The sequence below is a fragment of the Geotrypetes seraphini genome, chromosome 10 (genome assembly GCF_902459505.1).
Source record: "Geotrypetes seraphini chromosome 10, aGeoSer1.1, whole genome shotgun sequence".
In the NCBI taxonomy this organism is placed as follows: Eukaryota; Metazoa; Chordata; class Amphibia; order Gymnophiona; family Dermophiidae; genus Geotrypetes; species Geotrypetes seraphini.
The window spans coordinates 49,439,536-49,462,628 of record NC_047093.1 but is presented as its reverse complement, the minus strand read 5'-3'; the positions used below and the strand labels follow the sequence as shown (position 1 = coordinate 49,462,628).

Sequence of the window (23,093 nt, the reverse complement as noted above, 5' to 3'; positions counted from 1 at the left end):
AAAAAAAGACAAAACCCAGCTTTTTAAAACCTGCTGTTTTTTTGTTTGCCAGCTCTTTAAATTAAAAAAAAAAATAAAAAAAAGCACATGGGGCTGAAGTCAGCAAGGCTCAGTCGCAGGATATGCAGTACAGACTCTAGAAGCACCAGTCGGGAGATTGCCGTAGAGAACCAGAGACAGGAACAGCTGGGGTGGGTCAATACTTTTGGGGGACAGGAAGGAGACTTGCATCAGCTTTATGGTACAGCAATGTTGGCTCCCGTGGAGTCGGCAAAATGCTGCTTGCTCTGTGGAGCGCAGTGAGAGACCTCAGGAAAATGCTCTTGTAAGTCTTTGAACACCCGCTCTAATGGGGACAAGTCTGGGGAGAGTGCTGGTGCGGCCCACATAAAGCTGCAGGCGGCTTTGCGGCCTTCTGTTTCTGTGGAGTTCAAGGCAGGGAGTTCTCCTCAGTGGAACATGGGAATAACAGTCTTTAAAAAAATAATAATAATAATAATTTATATTTTTTTATTAACTTATATTACACACAAATTTATTTAGAATGAGAAAATAAGGACATGTAAGAGAAAGGATGACATGCAGTCCTGAAGAGTCTGTTCCTTCTCACTTTGCCATGTCTCAGGTTCCCATACAAGCTCCTATGTTTTTTCACCAGAATTTGTCCTGATGCAACACCAAACCTATCTCTTTAGGCAGGTGCAGGCGGAGTCTGCATGTCCTTCCCTGTAGGTTCAGGCTCTGACAGAGACCTCGGGTCCTTGCATGGAGGGTAAGCCTACCAAGCCCCTAGTTCTCAAGTGTCCCTGTTTGGAACTTTGGGAGATGGGGGCAGAGAGGCTTCACTTTCTTCTCCTCCTTCTAGGCTTTCTCGGTCTGTTTAGATGGGGGTTTAAGCTTGGGAGGATTCCTCCCCCTTTGGTCTTACAGCCTAGCCCTTAAGAGGTCAAAATTGAGGCACAAGGGCTATGATGTCTGTGTAGTTGCCACACTTTTATAGGCCAGGAAGCGTTCATCTTCGGCTGCATATGGTGTGCTGAGAGAGTGGTGTCTGCCTTTTCTGCTTCGGTGGCTCTCATTCTGGCATTTCTCCAGGGTGGTCTGGATAAGGATCTAGCTCTCAGTTCCCTAAAGGTACAAGTGGTGGCGTTAGCTTGCTTTTGAGGAAGAATGGAAAATTCCTCTATTGCAGCACACCTGTATGTAGTTAGTTTTTTGTGAAGGGTAGGCCGGCTTCAGCCACTTCTCTGTCCAGTTTGTTCAGAATGGAACCTCAATTTAGTGTTGCAGCGGCCGCCCTTTAAGCTGTTGTGGCGGTCATCTCTCAAGGATTTGTCACTGAAGACAGTTTTCTTGGTGGCAATTTCTTCAGCTCAGCAGATTTCATTGCTGCAGGCCTTGTCATGCCGGAATCTGTTTCTGCAATTTACTAAGGCTAGAGTGTCTCTACAGCCATTCCTTTCCTTTCTTTCGAAGGTGGTGTTGGCTTTCCATCGTAATCAATCGGTGGAGCTTCCCTCCTTTTGGAGAACAGATTGTGGGATCCAGTTTGAGAGCCTACACCTCTTGGATATGCATTGAGCTCTGGCCAAATATTTGGAGGTCACCAATGACTTCTGAAGGCCAAATTGGTTGTTTGTTCTTTGGGGCGGTCAGAAACATGGTTGCTCGACCTCGAAGCCCACCATTGCAAGGAAGTTGAAGGAGGCTGTTCAGTATATTTACTATCAGGGAAATTGCTTCCAGCTCTGTTGCAGGCCCATTTAACAAGGCGTGTGGCAGCGTTGTGGGTTGAATTGGTTCAGTTGTCTCCAGGGGAGATTTACAAGGCAGCCACTTGGTCATCTCTTCATTCCTTTGACAGACATTACCGGGTGGATGTGAGGGCACATTCAGACACTAAGTTTGGAGTAGAGATTTTGCAGGCAGCAGCTCTAGATGCCTTCCCTCGATGGGTCTAGGACAATTCATTGTGACCAGTTCATTGCAGCTGTTTCAGTGCGACAAACTAGCTGTAATGAATCTGATTAGTGTTTGGGGGAGTGATGTACCTCACACTCCCCCCCTCAAATTATACAATGCCCCCCCTCCCCCAAATTTAGACCTCCAGGGAAGTCCTCAGTCGACCTGCATGAAAGTTGGCCCCAGAGCAGCTGGCTGTGGAGTGAGGCTGGGAAGTGGGTGACAGTGGCTGATGGGGAGCCCAGGCCCTGGGGGAGAAGCTGCCACTGGAACTGCTGCATCGCATCTTTCAGCTGCTCATCGCAGATATAAGTGGGCGGAGGTAGCTGGCAAGGAGGCTCGGCCGGAGCTTTCAGATTCTTGTCGCAGGTACCAGGGAGGGGGTAGAGGCTTCTCTGTCTGTGGCACCTGAAGCCCAGTCTCCCCATAATAGGACGATTCATCACGGCCATTTCATTGAAGCCATGCTGAAATGTCCCATGATGAAACAGCCACGATGAATTGTCCCATTCCGCCCTCGATAGGGTCTGCGTTTGAACATCCCACTGGTCTGGAATAATGGAAAAGGATGCTATGGAAGGATAAATTGGGTTTTACCTGATAATGTTCTTTCCATTAGTCATTCATACTATCCCAGAAGCCCTGCCTCTTTCTATACAATTGAACTTTACATTCTATGCTCGCCAAACTTTGGACAGGTGAAGTGATGCAGCCCTCTCTTTAAAAAAAAAGGGGGGGGAACAGATAAGGAGATTAAGCAATCAGTGTACATGGGTGAAATTGGTCTACTAGTATACAGTGGTAAATGTAGCAGAGGCAGCATGAGCATGGGTGGTGCCAGGGTCATCTTTCCTGGGTTCACCACACTTGTTGATGAAAATACTGAAGGGCTGTGGTTGGGTAGGACCTAAATAAGGTAGCTCTTCTTTGTGAGTTCTTTCTCCACCTGCTAGTCAATGGACAAGGCTATTCCACTGGTCTGGAATAGTGTGAAGGACTAATGGAAAGAAAATAATTAGGTAAGACCTATTTTCTCCTTAAATTAATGTTGCACTCTAGTTTGAGACCATTCTCAAACAAGAAAGATCGAATGCAAAGCAGTACCAAAACATTTCTGAAATCTTTCAAGAGCACCCACAGATTAATGTTTCACATTGAGCCATTTTACCTGGGAAATTGGTTCTTTTTCTTCCTAAGCTATCCTCTGAATTAAACAAGAGCAGCCTTAGTTCTATTGATGTAGCCTTTGAAACAGGTCCTGGGAAGCCCTTTTCTAAGGACTAGGACTGCTCCTCTTTTATTCCTTCCTCTGAGTGACCTTTAATCTTTATTTTCCAGGTTACATTGGGGTGGTGAATAGGAGTCAGAAGGATATTGATGGGAAAAAGGACATTCAGGCAGCTCTGGCTGCTGAGCGCAAATTCTTCCTGTCCCACCCATCATACAGACACCTTGCTGACCGCATGGGGACACCATACTTGCAGAAAGTGCTAAATCAGGTAATCTCTAACCCTGACTCCAAAAATCTCTCACCTCTCATACACTTACCTCACTGACTACAGGGGAACACTGTACCAGTAGAAAATACTGAGTCAGATAATCTCTAATCCTGATTGCATCCATCTCCCACATTTTATACAGATCTCAAAGCATTTATTTAAATTGATTTTTCCATACTTTTGCCATATTAAGTAGTGTGCAGACTGTTGAGTATGTGGCTAGATAACTGGGAAGAAAATCTAGAAAGCTTTCTAATAAAAGGCCAAGAAGCTTTTGGTTAAAAATACTATAGCAGAGTGTCTGCACTTTGTGGGCCACAATATAGACGCTGCATTTCCTTATGGGAGCTTCAATCTCATTCTTTCCTTAAATTACCAAGATAGCAGAAATGTATAAATCAGGATGCACCCCAAATTTAATAAAGATCATCCACTTCAAAAGGTTATACAATTTATCAATAATTAGTGCCCGAAGTGCTCAGACCCTGATGGTAGAAAGACTGAAAATGGGGACTAGCCCCTAAATGCGGGCCTCTTGGTCAATCACTGCACTTATTTGGTATCAATAATAATTCAATGTTCCGTGTTCACAACTTGTATTATTTTATCAAACTGTATCAAATCTTCAGCACTAATACTGTTAGAACCAGATGAAGAAACTTGCAATTAAATCTGTTTCGGGTTCTGATGTGTTTCGCTGGGACGGCTGCTTCAGAGAATCCACATGGCTATTTGAATTAACCAAAAGGTCCTTTCTTCACCTTCTGTTCTTCCATTGTTCATAATCCACTTCCTGTTCACGAACAATGGAAGAACAGAAGGTGAAGAAAGGACCCTTTGGTTAATTCAAATAGCCATGTGGGTTCTCTGAAGCAGCCGTCCCGGCGAAATGCGTCAGAACCTGAAACAGACTTAATTGCAAGTTTCTTCATCTGGTTGTAACAGTATTAGTGCTGAAGATTTGATACAGTTTGATAAAATAATACAATTTGTGAACACGGAACATTGAATTATTATTGATACCAAATAATTGCAGTGATTGACCAAGAGGCCCGCATTTAGGGGCTAGTCCCTGTTTGCGGTCATTCTAACATCAGGTTCTGAGCACTTTGGGTATTAATTATTGATAAATTGTATAACCTTTTGCAGTGGGTGATCTTTATTAATTTTGTGGTGTTGTACAGCATGTGGATCTACCTGGTAGTTAAATATATATTCCCATGAGATTTTTGGGGTATCCTAAATCAAGATGCTATCATCATTGCTGTAGCTACATTGTTAATAGCTGCGCTCCTTTGCCATAAATTGCACAAACAGCTCTGCCTACCCATGTTATCTCCTTTCCAGATGTAACACTGGTAACCATACCCTTCTCTGTTAATAATTGCTTAAATTGGTGCATGCGCGGCTGTCCTCCTGCCCAACGAGAGCATGCAGTGGGGGAATGGGGGGAATAGGGCAAGCCTGGGGGCAGGTCTAGGTATTTGTATTGATTTATAACAACATGACCCGATCTCTGTGCAGCAATTAACTAACCACATCCGGGACACCCTGCCAGGACTTCGCAACAAGCTACAGAGTCAGTTACTGTCCATTGAGAAGGAGGTAGAGGAGTACAAGAACTTCCGTCCGGATGATCCATCCCGAAAAACCAAAGCTCTGCTCCAGTGAGTACCTCCTACAAGTGGAGTTTCTGCTTTCTCTTCCCTCCCCAGAGAACAAAGCCCCCACTAATACCTTCTCATTGTTGTTGTCTTCTCTCTCCCTCTCCACCCACAGAGAGCATAGGTCTGCTCACATCTCTCAGGCCTCCCGTTCACATCATAGAGAGCATAGCCCTACTTGCAACTTTCAAGTCACTGTGACCCCGATTTACAACGCTCCAACACCACAGCAAAAATTACTGTGGTGGGAACGATTACTTTCCCCAATGGCTGCTGCTTAGCATGAATAGCATGCAAATTATATGCATGCTATTTGTGTGGCGCAGTGCCAGTAAAAGGGGAACTAGGCACAGCACCTCCCTATCAGCACTGAGCCAGCAGGAAAAGCTCCAAACAGCTGAATGGCAGGGGAAGCCCCGAAGCTGCCTATCAGCAGCTTTGGGGTGTCCTGCCGGCTCAGCTAATCAACTGGCAGAGAGCAGAAAAGAAAAGTCCCCCTTCCTCTCATGCAAGTCCCCAAAGCCTGACCTCCACCCCCCCAACCCCTCTGATTAAAAAAACACCTCATGATCTAGTGAACTGCCCCCCAAATCCCCCCCTTTTAGGTCCATGAATTCAGCATGAGGAGGGTTAACAGATGTCCGTATTTTCCCCAGATAGTTCCTCCTTATGAGAACCTGTCCGGGGGTCCGGACGGCTTTTCAGAACCTGGCACTTTGTCCAGGTTTTGAAAAGCTTTCCTCCACATCGCCATTTTGAAGAGGTGGGACTGCTGGCAGGAGGGAGTGGGCATTTGGAAAATCCGGACCCCTACCCCTGCCCCCCCAGGCCTGCCCAGTTCCACCCATTCCCACCCCATCACGCCCCAGTCCCGCCCCCAATCCCACCCCAGCCCCGCCAACCAATGCCTGCTCTCATCAGGCAGGAGGACATCCAGGCATGCGCGTGACATCATCACATCGCATCGGTGCATGCGCGGCTGTCCTCCTGCCCAACGAGAGCAGGCAGTGGGGGGAGGGGGTGGGGGTGGGGGTGGGAATGGAGGAACTGGGCAAGCCTGGGGGCAGGTCTAGGGGTCTGGATTTTCCAAATGGAAAATCTGGTAACCCTAAACATGAGGGATGCCCACTCCCTCCTGCGAGCAGGCCCACGTCTTCAAAATGGCGACCTTCCCCTTCCCAGTGCATTCTGGGATGCATTAGGAGGGGCCTAAGGCCCTGATTGTCTCAGGCACTTAGACTTCCCCCAGTGCATCCCAGGATGCACTTGGAAAGGGAAGGCTTGCCCTTTTGAAGAGACAGGCATGCTGGTAGGAGGGAATGGGTATCCATCCTGATGATATTTTTTTAAGTACGAGGGACTAACGGCAGGAAGGAGTGGGCATTCACATCTGTTGATCTGCGATTTAAAGGTAGGGGGTTTGGGGAAGTTTGGGGGCGTGGTAGCAGGAGGGAGTGGTCATCCTTCTTGCCAATCTGCAATTGAAAGGCAGGGGCTTTGGGAGGGTTTGTGTGGGGGGTGTCTTGGAGGGGTCAGCGGGAGGGGGATATTTTTTTTTGGGGGGGTTTGGGGGCCTTTAATGACATGGTCATCTGTCATAGCTTTACTTTTCTGTCAGTGCCTTAGCCAATCAGTGCTCAGGCACTGACAGGAAAATAAGACTGACAGCTCAAACCCTGCCGGTAAAGTCTGCCCAGGAAGCAACGCGTTTCCTTGCTGTGCATTACATGGAGTGGTCATTAGAATACTAATGAGCTTCTTGTAATTCATTAGGACATGATTATCTGTGGTTGCTACAATGATCAGTAGCAGTCACAGAGCATCCTTTTGTGCATCGGGGCTGTGTCCCCTCTCCTTTTGAACCCAATAGAGAGTAGAACATCCATGTCCTCTCTTTCTCCCTCTAACGGAAAGCACATTTCCCACTTACACTAGTCTAGTCATCATTTTTCTCTCTCTCTCTTTTTACAGGATGGTTCAACAGTTTGCTGTGGACTTTGAAAAACGTATAGAAGGGTCTGGAGATCAAATAGACACCTATGAGTTGTCTGGAGGAGCGCGTATCAATCGCATCTTCCATGAGCGCTTCCCCTTTGAGTTGGTGAAGGTCTCTGATTGATGAGCCCTAGGCTTCTTCTGGCTTTCCACTTTCCCTAAACTGTTACCGGTGCTAACTAGTTTTCACTTTATTCGTTTTCCCAATCCAATTTCTCCTCCTCACTTTCTCCCAAATGTAACCTTTCACAGTTGTTTTCCTCATCCCCCCTCACAATCCCCATACTTTTTCTTCTCATGTCCTGAATCTCATGAGCAATATGTCTCTTATCTTGCTCTTCTCACAGATGGAGTTCGATGAGAAGGAACTGCGAAGAGAGATCAGTTATGCAATCAAGAACATTCACGGTATCAGGCAGGTGACCTGCATTTCTGAAGCATCTGAGGGGTGCAGAGAAGATTCTCTGGCCCTCAGAAGTGGCATATGTGAGATTTCCAGCTGGCACAGCTAGCTTATTTTGAAACATGTATTTTAGTTTTGGTTTTGATGATTTAATGCGTTTTTTCCAGATTACAGTAAACTACAGAATTTATATTGCAAAATGTAAAAGTTATCCATGAGCTTCAGATGCCCACTTCCCTCCTCCCTTCTGTTCCCAGAGTCACCTGGGTGTTATGGAGACTTGCAGTGAGCCTATCCTAGATGTCACAGATGCTATAACATATATCAGCCCATCTTTCTGTCTGCCCCAGTTTGGGCCATCTTGAGGTCTCACTAAAACAGTACCATGTTGTAGAGAATTTATAATGCCAATGAGAATAGAAATTTGAAGGGATAAATATGTGCTTTCCATTATGATTTTAATGTTTAATGAACAGCTATATTTAAATAGCTATTATCCATTCAGGTTTATTCAGTGTGATGTTATACTGCCTGCTGGAACCAGCACAGCATTTAGGATGGTGTAAGGGTATTACCATCTTGGATTAGTCTCCTGTTAGCTGATTTCATGCTAATTTCTTAGTGCCCTTCTTTTCACAGTCTCAATTCTAACAGAATCCACCCCACCCCTCCAGCTCCATACTTTTCCAAAGATGTAGCTTTTACAAATGAGCCTCTTTGAGCATGTAAGAATTTGTAAACCTGATTCCCTTTGGCCTAATATTCTGGAGGATTCTGTAGTGACAAATTGTAATCAAGAGCCTGCCTGCTAGTCTTCCCAGCAAATTCAAAAACATTAAATGGTATTGCTTCTCAGCTCTTTCCTAGAGGTTCACTTAGTCAGTTGGGTTTTTGGGATTACTTCTAATGCCCATTTATTGTGGTGCTCCTGAAAAACCTGACTGACAAGGTGTGACTCTAGGAGAGGACTGAGAAGCACTGCTATCGAGAGTCTATTTGCCCCAACACGTACTCACAAACATCTGCCTTCAGGAGCCAGGGATGGTAGTGATCAGGCAGGTCACATGGTATCCCATTGATCTCTGTGATAGCGATGGTAGTGAGTCTACCTTTGCTTATCCATAAAGTACTCCTAAACAAAGCCCTCTGGTACCATGGAAGATATCACAAAAGGACTAGTGGGAAAATGGCCTTCTGTTCCCACTTCAAGAAACCATTTATACACACATATTTACTTCCCTGCCTGTTCATTTATTTGGGCATTTTGTATACTGTTTAGTCAATAAAACAGTTCACAAAAATGAATAAAATCAATCAAAAAACTATACAAAAGGAACCCTTCTAACCAGACACCCTAATACACTGGATCTCCTGATTCTACCTTCAAACTTCTTAAGGTTCTTCAAAGACTATATTACAACTGATTTTCATAAGGAAGTTCCTTCACAACCCTTCCAGGCCTTATTTTCAAACATTTTACATATCTCCTCCCCACTCTATACCATCTAGTGGATTGCACTGATAAGGGGATTGAATTTAAATTAGTTTCTAATGCTGTACTGTTCTCCTCACCCCATCCTCTCCTTCCCCGTCTTGTTGTGTGGGTGTTTAGAACTGGTCTTTTCACTCCTGATATGGCGTTTGAGACCATTGTGAAAAAACAGGTCAAGAAGATTAAAGAGCCGTGCCTGAAATGTGTGGATATGGTCATTTCGGAATTAATCAATACTGTTAGACAGTGCACCAAGAAGGTAACTGGAGGAAGCATGGAGCTCACCCATATGCCTGTTCGCTTGCATTGCAACCTGAGAAAGACCCCCAGAGAGCATCACCTCAATATGACTGGACCTGTGAGAGAGTCACCAGGGGACTTCAGCCAATCAGAAAGCAGGATAGCTGGAAACACTGCCCAAACACTGACTGCCATGTCTTCTCATTGGCCATCTAGAGCTTATTATAACTAACTGACCTTAATTCAGCAGGTCTAGAGTGAGCTCAGGGCTCAGGGCTGCTTGGTGAGGCTCTGATTGGCTGATGTCATCCTTAACCTCTAAATAGTAGCAGTGACTGAGAAGAACTAGCAGCATCCTGATATCAGGAATTCATTCAGTGATGCTGTAAAATTCAAGGCTGTGATTTGAAATTAATGCACAAGGATATCTGTGGGCCTGGAGGGAGGATGTGCAAATAAGGGGAGGGGAACAAGTTCTTCTCAGTCTCAATCTTCTCAGATATTATTCTGCACAGGACCAGGGAATGGGGGAAATATCAGTCTCTGAGGGTACCAGTGTGGACTGTTTGTTGTGAAATTCTTGAATGTTAGTGGGGACTAGCTGCAGGGATTCCAGAGAGGATTCCTGCTGGGTGAGAGAAATAGGGTGGCTCAAAGAGAATTAGCAGTCTTTGGCCACTTGTATACATACGTGTCCACCCTGCATGTTCTGATTCCTGAATAGCCAGGAGGAACTTCATCTTCTCAGACTCTTGGAGGGGCTTTCTGTTCTATCATAATGTCTTCCTCGGGGGGTGTAGCTGCTGAGTGCACCCAGAAAATGCCCATTAGGAAGGGGTGAGAACCAGTAAGCACAGGTCTTGGGCTGCCAAATATCAGAAATCCTTATCCTGGTGGAAATTTCTTTCATTATTTTGTTTCTTTACTTCTCACATTTTCCTTCTACATGTCCTGTTACATTTTTCATACCATATTGCTATTTCTTTCTCTTCTTTCTGTCTTTTGAAACTTTTTCTTTTGCTTCTAGCTTACCTTCTCTCTGTTGCTTTTCCATTCATATGAATCTTCTCATCAGGAGGAAGACACACCAGGGGTGAAACCTATATCTTATCTGTGGTCATCTCTATGTATAACACAAAGATGGTAGTGTAGGGGAAATTGGGAATCGGAGAAAGAAATAGACAAAGGCAAAAATTATACAAGGTAAAGAAGATGATGGAAAGAGAGAAGGTTCTGGAATCTGGAGAAGTTAATTGTGGTTCATTCAGAATTCTTTGTAGCTCAATTTTTTATACTTCTGTCATTATTTATTTGGTTTCACTTTAGAGGTGTTTGGATATAAATATCCACTGGAAAGTTGTGTAGAGGGTCTGAGATTTTTCCATTCCTTGGTTCAGCCAGGGCTTGGGATGCTGTGGAAGGTGAAGAGAGTCCTCCCCTATGTTCCCTCTAAGCTGAGCACATGATCAATTGCTTATACATTCTAGGAATGTCACTCACAAAATTACTTGCAAATCTGGAAAATATTTGGTTTGTTGAACTTGTTGCTCACATGAGAAGAAAAATTGCACGCACCTGGCCAATCCTTAAGGGAGTTTTGGTCCTTACACAATGGCAATATTTAAGGGGGGGAGGGGGTTCTCAATGTGAACTTCTGTTAAAACGTTTTCTTTTAACCCTAGCTCATGCTGTTTTACCACAGATCTCATTTTATTCAATGAACCCTAGTTACTAATAACTAGAGTTAACAGTAAAATAACACAGCTTAATTGGACCTCACGTTGATAAATTCTTTCCTTAGTGCCTAAATTTGAGGACCATGAAGGGGGTTATTGAAGGAGTCCTGCTGTGAAGCCCTTCTGGCTGAAGTCTATCATTGCAATAACTGAACTGAATGGGATAGGAGAGGATATGAAATAGGGGAAGAGCTTCCAGATAGTTGTGAATGAATGCTCATGGTGTCTATGAAGCAGTACTCAATAAAAAAAATTAAAGGAGTAAAGACTGTTATCTCAGGGGCTGAGTTCTCAATCGCATAGAACTGTGTTGTCATCCGGGCTACAGTATAGGGTTAGTGAGTTCCTCATGATGCTACATCCTTTAGCTAAATGTTGGCAGAATCATCATCATTTTTCCATCTTTATAATAATTTCTTCTTAGAAACAGAGAAACATGATGGCAGATAAAAGCCAAATGGCCCATCTAGTCTGCCCATCCGCAGTAACCATTATCTCTTTCTCTTACCTCTTCCTATTTTTAAATTATACAAATAAGATTGGGGGGGATACATAATTAAAAACCCACACTTAGATCTTCAAGCATTAGGAAATTAGACTATGCAGAAGAACTTGCCCAGATTTTGCTTCAAACAGATAGTAGGTATGAGCCTGGCACAGAAAGGTGCAGGGCAGTATGGGGTTAGGGTGACTACTTCTAGCAAGATCTTTTATGTCAAATTGCTTTGACGTCTTTTCCTCACAAATTCCTAGAAGATAATGTTAAGGCAGAAGCACAAGTAAATGGGCAGATGACCAAGTGACATACATTAGGTAGGGGGAATTATTGAGACAATTTTGTCACACAAATGAAGAGCTACCATCCATCCAGGAGACTCCCAGGCAGAGCAAGGAAAGGCCACCATAGGTTGCCCAAGTGAAATTAAGTGAGATGCTACTGTGTATCTAGGGGATCTTCAGGCAGGGAAACCCAAAGGGACATAGGGCCATTGATCATCATGGTGTCTTTTGAGCCAGAAATGATGTACTTTGCTTAGTTCAGTTTCATTCCTCCCTTTGCCCTCAGCTTTCTTTCCATACATCTCCCACTTCAGATATCATTTAATTTTGTCATTTTCAACACTCCCAGATACTTGGCAGCAGCCGGACCAGCTGTTCTCACTTGTCTACGCTTATAGAAGGAGCTCGGATCTCACCTTTCATTTTTCTCCTTGTGTTTTCTCTTCTTGCCTTCCTCTGTCTCTCTCTCTCTCTCTGTTTTTCTCCTCTGATCTTATCCCCCTCTCTTTCTCTGTTTTCTTGCAGCTTCCTATGTTCCTCTTCTGTCCTCTTACATTGTGTCTTTCGCCCTCTCTCTTTCTTTTCTATCCTCTCATTCTTCTCTTTTCGTGCTTCTTTCCCTGTGTTGTGCAGAACGGGGCTCTTCACGCCTGACCTCGCTTTTGAAGCCATAGTGAAAAAGCAGGTGCAAAAGCTGAAGGAGCCAAGTCTGAAGTGTGTGGATATGGTAGTGAGTGAGCTCACGTCCACCATCAGAAAGTGTAGTGATAAGGTAAAAATATTCTGTGAACATCTTCACATTATGCACATAGACAGGTACATTCACATCTTCATATGTATGGATTTATAGACACCTGTGTACTGTGTACTGTCTGCTCGTGGTTAAGAATCTACCCATATATAGAAAATTGTAAGCTGGAGAGGAACAGGGACGTAAGCAGAAAGGCAGCTACTAAGTACATGAATGTGATCAGAACCAGAAAACAGGAGGAAGAAGATGATTTACATAACTGTTAAGGTTGAAAGAAGAGTCCATCCCTTTCAGATTGTCCTGTGTGTTGGTGTTGCTAAGAAGACTTCAGGAGGCATGCTGCTAGAATAAAGACCAAGCCGAGCATAATTTGGGGAGTCATTTTATGAAGCATTCTCTGCTTGTAAAGAATGTTTTACATAGGGAAAATAACCCATGAAATTGTGCAGATGAATATTGAAACATGGAACTCAACTAATCAATACACAGGGAAAAACAGTAGTAAAACTTCTTCATAAAGCAAAAATCAAATAACGCACTGTAAATTTGTTCTTGCCAGGACACATAGTCGTCCAGACATAACTGAACCCATCACAAAAATCATAAGCACATATATGTGGAGAAAAGCAAACCTCATACACAGACTGCACTGTACCCTAAGCAGTCTGTATCATCATAGGTTTGAAAAAAAACCGCCACACATAATTAAACTATAGATTTCTCATACATTCGTAGATTGTAGTTTTTCAAAATAAGTGCTCATAGAAAAGTGTGTACACTGCAAAAAAAAAAAAAAAAAACAACTTGTAACAATTAGCAACAGCTACAAAAAAAATTGACTGATTTTAAAAGTCCACTATTCAGTCAAGCAGCAAGAAAAAAAAAATTTATCTGAATCAGTGGCAGAAAACACTTTCTTCTTCAAACGCCACAAGCAGAATCCTCCCGACAGTAAGCACTCATGCTGCTACCTCAGAAGAGCGAAATATATAAACCTCACATTCTTCATAAACTTGTGTTTTAGTATAGTATCCATGCCATCTTTGTTCTGTCAGGATTCTACTCTTCAGTAGCGTTGAGAGGATTCTGCTTGTGACGTTTGAAGAAGAAAGTGTTTTCTGCCACAGATTCAGATATGTTTTTTTCTTGCTGCTTGTGTGCTTGACTGAATAGTGGACTTTAAATCAGCTGTTGCTAATTGTTACAAGTTTTTGCAGTGTACACACTTATTCATCTGACTTTTCTATGAGCACTTACTTTGAAAAACTATAATCTATGAATGTATGAGAAATCTATAGTTTATTTATGTGTGGAGTTTTTTTCAAACCTATGATGATACAGACTGCTTAGGGTGTGGTGCAGTCCCGGCGGTCTGTGTATGAGGTTTGCTTTTCTCCACGTGTATGTGCTTATGATTTTTGTGATGGGTTAACTTATGACTGGATGACTGTGTCCTGGCAAGAACAAATTTACAGTGTGTTATTTAATTTTTGCTTTATATAGAAACATAGAAACATGATGGCAGATAAAGGCCAAAAGGCCCATCTAGTCTGCCCATCCGTAGTAACCATTATCTCTTTCTCTCTCTGAGAGATCCCACGTGCCTATCCCAGGCCCTCTTGAATTCAGACACAGTCTCTGTCTCCACCACCTCTTCCAGGAGACACTTCCATGCATCTACCACCCTTTCTGTAAAAAAGTATTTCCTTAGATTACTCCGGAGCCTATCACCTCTTAACTTCATCCTATGCTCTCTCATTGCAGTTTCCTTTCAAATGAAAGAGACTCGACTCATGCACATTTACATTACGTAGGTATTTAAACAACTCTATCATATCTCCCCTCTCCTGCCTTTCCTCCAAAGTATACAGATTGAGATCTTTAAGTCTGTCCCCATACGCCTTATCATGAAGACCACATACCATTTTAGTAGCCTTCCTCTGGACTGACTCCACCTTTTTATATCTTTTTGAAGATGCAGCCTCCAGAATTATACACAATATTCTAAATGAGGTCTCACCAAAGTCTTATACAGGGCATCAGTACCTCCTTTTTCTTACTGCCAATACCCCTCCCTATGCAACCTAGCATCCTTCTAGCTTTCGCCATCACCTTTTTAATCTGTTTGGCCACCTTAAGATCATCACATGCAATCACACCCATGTCCCGCTCTTCTGTCATGCACATAAGTTCTTTATCCCTAAACTGTACTGTTCCCTCGGGTTTTTTGCAGCCCAAATGCATGACCCTTGCATTTCTTAGCATTAAATTTTAGCTGCCAAATTTCAGACCATTATTCAAGATTTGCTAAGTCTTTCTTCATGTTATTCACACCATCTGGCGTGTCTACTCTATTGCAGATTTTAGTATCAGCAAATAACGTCAGCAATATCGTTTATAAAAATGTTAAAAAGAACAGGCCCAAGAACAGAACTTTGAGGCACATAACATCCCTTTCCTAAGAGCAATCTACATTGACCAATACCCTCTGTCGTTTTCCACTCAACCAGTTTCTGACCCAGCCTGTCACTTTGGGGCCCATCCTGATGGCACTCAGTTTATTTTTTAGATGCCTGTGTAGAACCCTGTCACAAGCTTTGCTAAAATCTAAATACACCACATCTAGCACACACCCTCTATCCAATTCTCTGGTCACCCAGTCAAAGAAATTGATCAGATTTGTATGACAAGACCTACCTCTAGTGAATACATGTTGCCTCCGGTCCTGTAATCCATAGGATTCCAGAAACTTCACCATTCTCTATTTTAAAAGTGTTTCCATTAATTTGCTTACCACAGAAGTCAGACTTACCAGCCTGTAATTCTCTACTTCTTTCTTACTTCTTTTGGGGAAAGGGTTCACATCTGCCCTTCTCCAATCCTCTGGTACCACTTCTGACTCTAGTGAAGCATTGAAAAGGTCAGTCAGCGGAGCCACTAGAACTTTCCTAAGTTCCTTCAGCACCCTCAGATGTACACCATCCGGCCCCATTGCTTTGTCTACCTTTAATTTCGCTAGCTCTTCATAAACACAACCCTCTGAAAATCAATCAGTGTCTACCTCTCCTTCATCTCTGTTCACGTTTGCCTTTTGTAGTCCCGCTCCTGGCACTTCAGCTGTGAACATAGTCCATAGCATTGTATGTATAAATGATATCTAAAACTTTTAGGAGAGAGATTTTGTAGAGGCTGACCAAATTTTCTGACTGATTTTGGTTTTAGCCAAGAGGTTATTTGAATTTTTGGTCATACTATTTTTCAGTGGAAGCCCAAAATTTGTCTCCTTTTCTCCCTCCTCTTCATAGTGCCTCCCTTATCTCCAGGCCTATTTTACAATCCCTGGTAGTCTAGGGATGCAGTTGGCGCAAGAGTGATCCCCAGTTACTCCTACCAATTCCAGCTCTGCCTTCAAAATGGCTGCAGTGATTGGAGCATCGTTTCTGCCCTGGCTAGACCATCAGTGATTTTAAGGTGGTCCGAAGGAGAGGGTGAACCACTACTCTCTGTATTATTTTTATTTTTGGATAGTAAGTAATGCAGTTCTAATCTTGCACGATAGTTTATATGGTAAATAGAGTGCTCTAAATAAATGCTTTTGATAACATTTTAGCAGGAATTTAAGTCTGTAAATTTGGGATGGTAAGCTTCTTAAGATTTAGCCTCTATGTGAAGTTATGATGTGAGCGGTCACTCTGAGTGTGGCGCAAAGTCAGCCACTCTAAAAGCAATGTGGATTTTAGTTTGTTTTCGTTAGCTGAGGTCCATGTGTGTGGAGGCTTGTTTTGCTTGGAGATAAAATATGATTCTTCATAATTTAAATTATTATATTCTGGTGTGGATACTTTGGGTTTAGCAGAGGGCTACAGACTGCCAGCTCTGACAATCCCCAGCAGCCCTCACTGGTTTACAGTCACACAGCCAAACTTCAGTTTTGGTATTGACTGTCTGAAACTAGGTGATGAGTTTCAGATGAAAGCTTTCAGACAGTTTTGTTGGCAGTTTTAATTTTGGCCGAAACAAAAAAAGCAGTTTTGGTCAGTCTCCAATTGTATTAAAACAACCTTCATTTAAAGGCAAGTTATTTAGTTTAGATCATGCTCATGAAGGTTGGGGGGGGCGAGGGGGGGAATCAGTGGCATAGTGAGGGTGAGAGGAACCCGGGGTGGTGGCGCCTCTCCCCCCACCCTCCTCTCTGCCCCCCCCCACCTCCATACCCTCCTACCGCTTCCCTTCCTCCATACCTCTGTAACATCTGGGCGTCATCTTGGTGAAGGCGCAGGCATCCATCCTCCTCTCCGCCTCCCCCCTACTCCCTCACCGACACACATGTGCACTGCTTCCCTTCCCCCATACCGCTGTAGCATTCCTGGCATGAGCAGCAAGCCCCCAAGCTGCTGTCGCGCCAGCATCTGCACTTCCTAGGCACGGGTCCAGGAAGTGACATCTGAGGAAGAGCCGACGCTGGTGCAACAGCAGCTTGGGGGCTTGCTGCTTACGCCAGGAATGTTACAGCGCTACGGGGGAAGGAAAGCAATGCGCATGTGTGTTAATGAGGGGGAGGGGAGGTGGAGAAGAGGATGGGTGCCTGCGCCTTCACCAAGATGACGCCCAGGGCGGACCACCCTACCCCTTTACTACACCATTGTATGGAATACTGGTCTTTAAACAATGTACCACACTACTTCTACTACTATTACAGTGTTCCTCCCCCCCCCCACGAATTCACAGTTCGCGGACTCGCTCATTCGCGGTCTGCTCCAACCGCTTCTTCCTGTAGTAAAGTCGGCTACACCAATCAGGAGCTGTGTGTCAAATGGAAGAGGCAGTCAGAGCAGATCAAGTGATGTTCTTCACCTGCCAGCGCTCCAACTACCCTTTCCTGCTTTTCCAGCGGCCCTCTACTGCCTCCCCTGAAGTTCGCGGGGGTTCCTGAAACGGTTCCTGTTTTAGGGGAAAAGTTAAGTTTACAGTAAAATGTGGAGGGTTACAAACCCCCAAACCCCTCATAACGCCGGCGCGATGTCTATTAAGTAAAGTGGGGGGGGGGGTTCCCCAACAAAACCCCCTGTCGGAGCCCCTAAAAACAGTAATTTTGAGTGGCGCGCGCCTCCGCGCTGCGCTCAATTGTCCGGGCACGCCTTTGTCTTTCACGCCGTTGTCTATGAACCGATAAACAGGATGCCAGAGTAGGGGTTACAGTTAGCAGGGGATGGTCAAACTGCTCACTAGGGTGATGAGGAGAGAGAGCGAGAGAGAGTTTTGCGTTGAAGATACTCTTTTTAAAAATAAAAAAAGGGCTTTCAGTCATATTTTTGAACAAGGGAAGGGTCGTGCCGCATAGACTCAAGTAGTCTATTCCAGGCATACATTAACACTCCACAGTATCAGACAATAACTTTTCGAGTACTAACCCAGACTGCCCAGATTATTGTCTTACACTGCCAGTTTTACATCCCAGAGTGCAACATTTACCAATCCACATTGCCAGTCATATTACATCCGACAGAAGCACACAACCCACACTACTGTTCCCTACTCCATGCCATATGCTATCGTGCTGCCTACTTTGCCACCTCCCATCTGTCAGCCTAAGGGAGTAATTTTGTTAAGCTTTTGCCACATGTAGAGCTTGTCTTATAGGCAAAAAAAAGGTATTTCTAAAATTGTGTACTTGCACTCATGTACAAAAACTAGGTACGTAAAAAGGGGTGCGTCTGCGTTCATTCACACGATCTGCATGTAAGCATTTTTGGGGGCAGAGTTTGGATGGAACAGAGGCAGAGTTGCAAGATACACAGATATGAGTAGTTTGCTAAATGCCAGTGTGCATACCCACATTACGTGGTCTTTTTTTGGACATTCATATACTATTGAGATGGTTCTGCCTATGTTGCTTTTATAAAGTATGTATCTCTCGTCTTTAGAGAAATGAAGGCTTATATATCACAAAAACGTACTACTACTTATCATTTCTATAGTGCTGACGTACACAGTGCTATACATCAAAACATAGAAGAGACAGTCCATGCTCGAAAGCGTACAGTCTAATCAAGACAGACAAACTGGACAAGAAGGTGCATCTATACACTGTGCTCAGGTGGAGGAAATACAAAGGGAATAACATGCATATTGGTGTTTAGTAGAGAATGACACGGTGACAAAATTCATCACCGTCCCCATCCCCGCGGATAACCGCGGGAAACCATCTTCATGTAATTCTTTAAGGAGAGAGGGAAGAATCAGAGTATTAATGGGCACAACCACTGACTCACAAACTTTGCTTTGAAGAATGTTGGTGTAGAAAGACTGAGGTTGAAATAGACACTAGAAAATGACATGGGATTATTTCCTGCGGTTATCCGCGGGGACGGGGACGGTGATGAATTTTGTCACCGTGTCATTCTCTAGTGTTTAGCAGGTGGGTTGGAGTTTGGAATTGAAAGCAGCTTCAAAGAAGTGGGCTTTGAGTCTGGATTTGAATACTGCCAGAGATGGAGCTCGACGTACCGAGTCAGGCAGTTTGTTCCAGGCATACGGTGCAGCAGCTTCATGAAAGGATAAAACGTACTTCTATCATTACAGCGATGAATTATGCCAATACTCATAATTTATGGAATTAAAAACTTATGAAGCTTCTTTAAAATGACCAGGTTGCTATTCAAAGTGATATAACTGTCCAGAAATGACTCCTGGCTGGTTATATCACTTGGTCGGGGCTAATCCATTGTTGTCAGTGGCATTTAATTGGTTAGCGCCACTGAAAATATCTGGTTAGCACCTTCCTCAAAACTGGCTATTTTGGGGGCATTCTGGGGGTGGAGTTAGCATTTGGTTAAGTGCTGATATTCAGACTCTAAAACATTCCAACCAAATAATAGTTAAAAAAAAATCATATATTCAAAATAGACTCATAATAAATTCATGAGTCTATTTTTTTTAAAATTTTATTTATTTACCTTTATTTAACATCAAATGAAAATTCTTTGATAAAGAAACATAACAATATCCAATAGGAAATAAAGCACTTATTACATATACAATACCATGATAGTAGCCCACTATTAAGGAGAGAATCAAGCACAGATCAAGGGTAGTTGATTTTCAAGGAAAAAGGAAACATATCAGTATACTCATAAATACAGAGCAAATCAGTTGTATCATTACTATACAGTCTGGACGGTGATATTAGTAGGCATCTGAGGGGTTACGGAAGCCGCTTTACCCTCCAGGAAAAATTGTAATTGATCAGGTTCATAAAAAACATCTATTTGCTTGATAATTAATACAACATTTGCATGGAAAGCACAGCTGAAAGGTAGCTCCTAAACCCAATACTGATTGACGTAACATGAGTCTATTTTGAATAGCACAAGTTTTGGGGAATTATATGTGTTTTAGAGGCAGCACCTTTTTTTTGGACTGTTCACAGAGATGTTATGTTATAGAATTATCTCCTTACCTAACTGCCTGTCACTGCATCATATGTCCACGATTCTGCCACACCCTGTCGGCCATATTCCATTTTGCTATTATGACACTGTACACATTGTTGCCGCATACTAGCAGGACTGTCCCGAGCTGGAAATGCGCCCTGTGCGACATGCCCCCTTGAGCTCCTATCCTGCCCACTGAGACACAGCCCAGCAGGGAAAGCAATGGACAGGACTCAATTTTGGAGCCCCTGCCTCCCCTTCCTTCCTTCCTGTGCAGCCTCACTGTGCCCTCACATAGCTTGCTACAGCCTTCGTACTAACACCATACCATGTCAATTTTGCTGTAGAATAGGGTCAGGTATATAGGATAGGGCAGAGAAGCATAAGTTCATAGGTGAAGAAATGCAGACCAGTAGCGATTGCACTGGATGGTGGGGACATGTAGGATGGAAAAACTAAAGACTCAGAAGTTAGTAGCTTGGGATGAGAGAGGAAAATATGGACAGGTGGTGGTTGTGAATGTAGGAAAGCGTGGGTTGGCAGTGTGACTGACAGAATGAAATTGGTTCTAAATTTGATATTGAAATTTATGCTAGAGTGGCTTTATTAGGCCCTAATGGTCACCTGGGCTCTTTCAGAGCCACGGCATTACTTCTGGGTGCTGCTTGTGCTGCTCACATCCCCCCTGCCCAGTCAGTCCCTCCTGCTTGTTGCCTGCGATGTGGTGTTCTTTGCAGCTGGTGCTGGTGTCCTTTTGCCTATGTGCACGATACGACTCCTTTGTCTCTGCATTATATCCTTTGTGCATGTGATGTTTTGTTCTGCCTGTTCTGGAATTTTTGTGTGGCGCATTTAATTATTTTTTTGTTTTGAGATTTTCCAACATTGGCATTAAAAATATTCCAATAAAAGATGAGAGCTGCTGTCTGCATTGTTATATATGGTCCCACTCAATCATATGTTCCCTGAAAGTTTGCACCATAATATAGTCACATAATAGAAGACCATATTAGATTCCCATACTTAATCCAACACACCTACCCAACAATGTCTTATGGTTATTCCAAAAGGGACAGTGCACTGGCACTTCTTTTTTTACCTTTTCCCCATCCATAGGTGTCGGAATAGTGGGAACCACAGGTTTGAGAGAGAGGGGGAGGGATCCCCAACTCAAACTGGAGGGGGGCTGTTAAAAAGATAGAAAAGGGGGGATGTATCTGAGCTGGGGGGGTATTAAGAGACAGAAGAGAAAAAGGAGGGAGATATCTGAGCTGGACACAGAAGGGAGTGAGAGAAACGTGCTAGACTGGCTGGTGAGAGGGGTGTGACTATTGTAAGGGCAGAGCCATAGATTGTGACCTTGTCCCTAAGGTCCCTTTTTCCTACAAAAGAAATACTGGTAATAATTTAAAGCGCTACCAAAACTATTGGTGTTGTTTCCCCACTATTTGGCCTAGGTCACCGTGATCTTGCTGAACAGTGACTGGCCACCACCAACCTGCTAGCACCTATCTGGTTGATTTCTGAAGAGCTGGACTGGTACCAGGAGCTGATCATCCGATGGCCTGCAGTAATGCCAGGCTGCATTTCCTTTCTGTGCCCTTTCTTTTATCCTTGCCTCTGCCTCTAAAGTGAGTGAAGGATAGGTTGATTGCAATACTGTAGCCTCTTAACCCTATTTCTACCACTATCAGAGAATACAATTTCAGACAAGAACCACTAGACCCATCCAGTCCATCATGAGAGTATCTGTTTAGCATACTAGAGTATATTGTATATTCTGTGTGCTGATTATAGCTCACTATACAGCTACAGCTTTGTAGAGTTCCTTACTCTGAAGTCTCCTCAGGCTTTGCACTGAAAGCAAGGGACTCCTCTGAGTTAACCCTTACTTCTGTAATCTTAGTGTTACCAGCCAGTCTCTATTTCTTAAACAGCTTTCTTTAATAACATGAAGTAAAGAATAAATACTAACAATTGATGACTTCAAGGCAGTTCAACTCTGTCACAGAATCTTCTCACTCTATCAGCTTTCCCTAACCAAAAAGGGAGCTGGGAGTGTGTCCACACTTTGTGGAAATAATTCTCCAGACTTAGACATTAAACTAAGCTGTGTTAGATTGTTAGAAATAAAGGCAGAAAATCTGGTGGGGGAACAGTGCTAAACTCCAGGTTCTCATACAGGCATGCAGTCTTACAAATGGCAATTGTTTTCTCTCAGATTGACCAAGAAGGGGGTCAAGCTTAAGCTCTGTGGCTGAAGCCTAGCTCTCTGGGAGATGCAAAGCCCCCTGGGGATTTAAGCCCACAGAGCACACTTTTCTCATACATCTTAGTATAAACACTTATACAAGAAACTGAATAAATGCCCACATAAAATGGAGGCAGAACACTCTGCAATGCTGTCCGTTGGCAATCTGGAAAATCTATCAACATATTTAGACATCTATGTGAATGAATGCATGGCATGCAATGCAGATTCCCTGCTTTGGGAGGATGGAGAGGGGTATTGGGGATAGAGCAGGCTCCTGGGGGAGGGGATTGGGATAGTGCAGCTTTGTAGGGGGGCATTGCTTCTTAGCTCCCATTCCCCATATTTCTGTTTTTTCTTTTTTCATACAGCTAAGCCAGTACCCTCATCTGCGAGAGGAGATGGAGCGGATTGTCACAACCCACATTCGTGAACGGGAAGGTCGAACTAAGGAACAGGTAAGAGCCAAAGCTAAGCCAGGAAGTGCCCATTCTCCCAAGGTGTATGCAGGCAGTGATGAGAAAAGTCATAGCACGCCTAGAAGAAAAAAATATGTTTAAAATAAACAAAATATCGTTATTTCAGAAATCCTGCCTTGTTCCAGCCTTGCTTCGGTTGTTGCTACTGTTGCAGAGTGTTTGGTCTGCTCTAGATAAGTCAAAACCTACAAACTATGTTCTCTTTATAATGCAGCTTGCACTATTTAAATTTTGCATCAAAATTGCTTGAAAATATTTTTATTTCATCCTTGCTGTCATGTCTGTGAAAGAAGCTGTGCTTTGTGTTCTCTTAGGCTTCCACAGCTGGCGACATGACTGTAGTAGGTTTCCAGGTCTCGTCACATCTGTGTAGAGAGAACCGACATTTCAGCCATCATGACTGAAACG

At 43.6% G+C, this 23,093-nt stretch overlaps 1 protein-coding gene across 5 annotated transcripts in view; it reads left to right on the top strand.

Moving 5' to 3' along the window:
* DNM1 (dynamin 1) overlaps positions 1–23,093 on the top strand; it is a 174,137-nt gene that overhangs the window by 61,197 nt on the left and 89,847 nt on the right. For 4 of the 5 annotated variants that reach the window (XR_004540865.1, XM_033960897.1, XM_033960895.1 and 1 more), the window contains exons 6-11: positions 3,301–3,461; positions 4,986–5,128; positions 7,097–7,232; positions 7,468–7,535; positions 9,136–9,274; positions 22,578–22,664. Coding sequence is in view for 4 of the 5 variants with exons in the window: in XM_033960897.1 (XP_033816788.1) it covers positions 3,301–3,461; positions 4,986–5,128; positions 7,097–7,232; positions 7,468–7,535; positions 9,136–9,274; positions 22,578–22,664 (734 nt within the window). In the remaining variant the exon portion in view is untranslated. Of the gene's footprint in view, positions 1–3,300; positions 3,462–4,985; positions 5,129–7,096; positions 7,233–7,467; positions 7,536–9,135; positions 9,275–12,404; positions 12,544–22,577; positions 22,665–23,093 lie in introns of all 5 variants that reach the window. The other variant, XM_033960898.1, reaches the window with a different exon arrangement.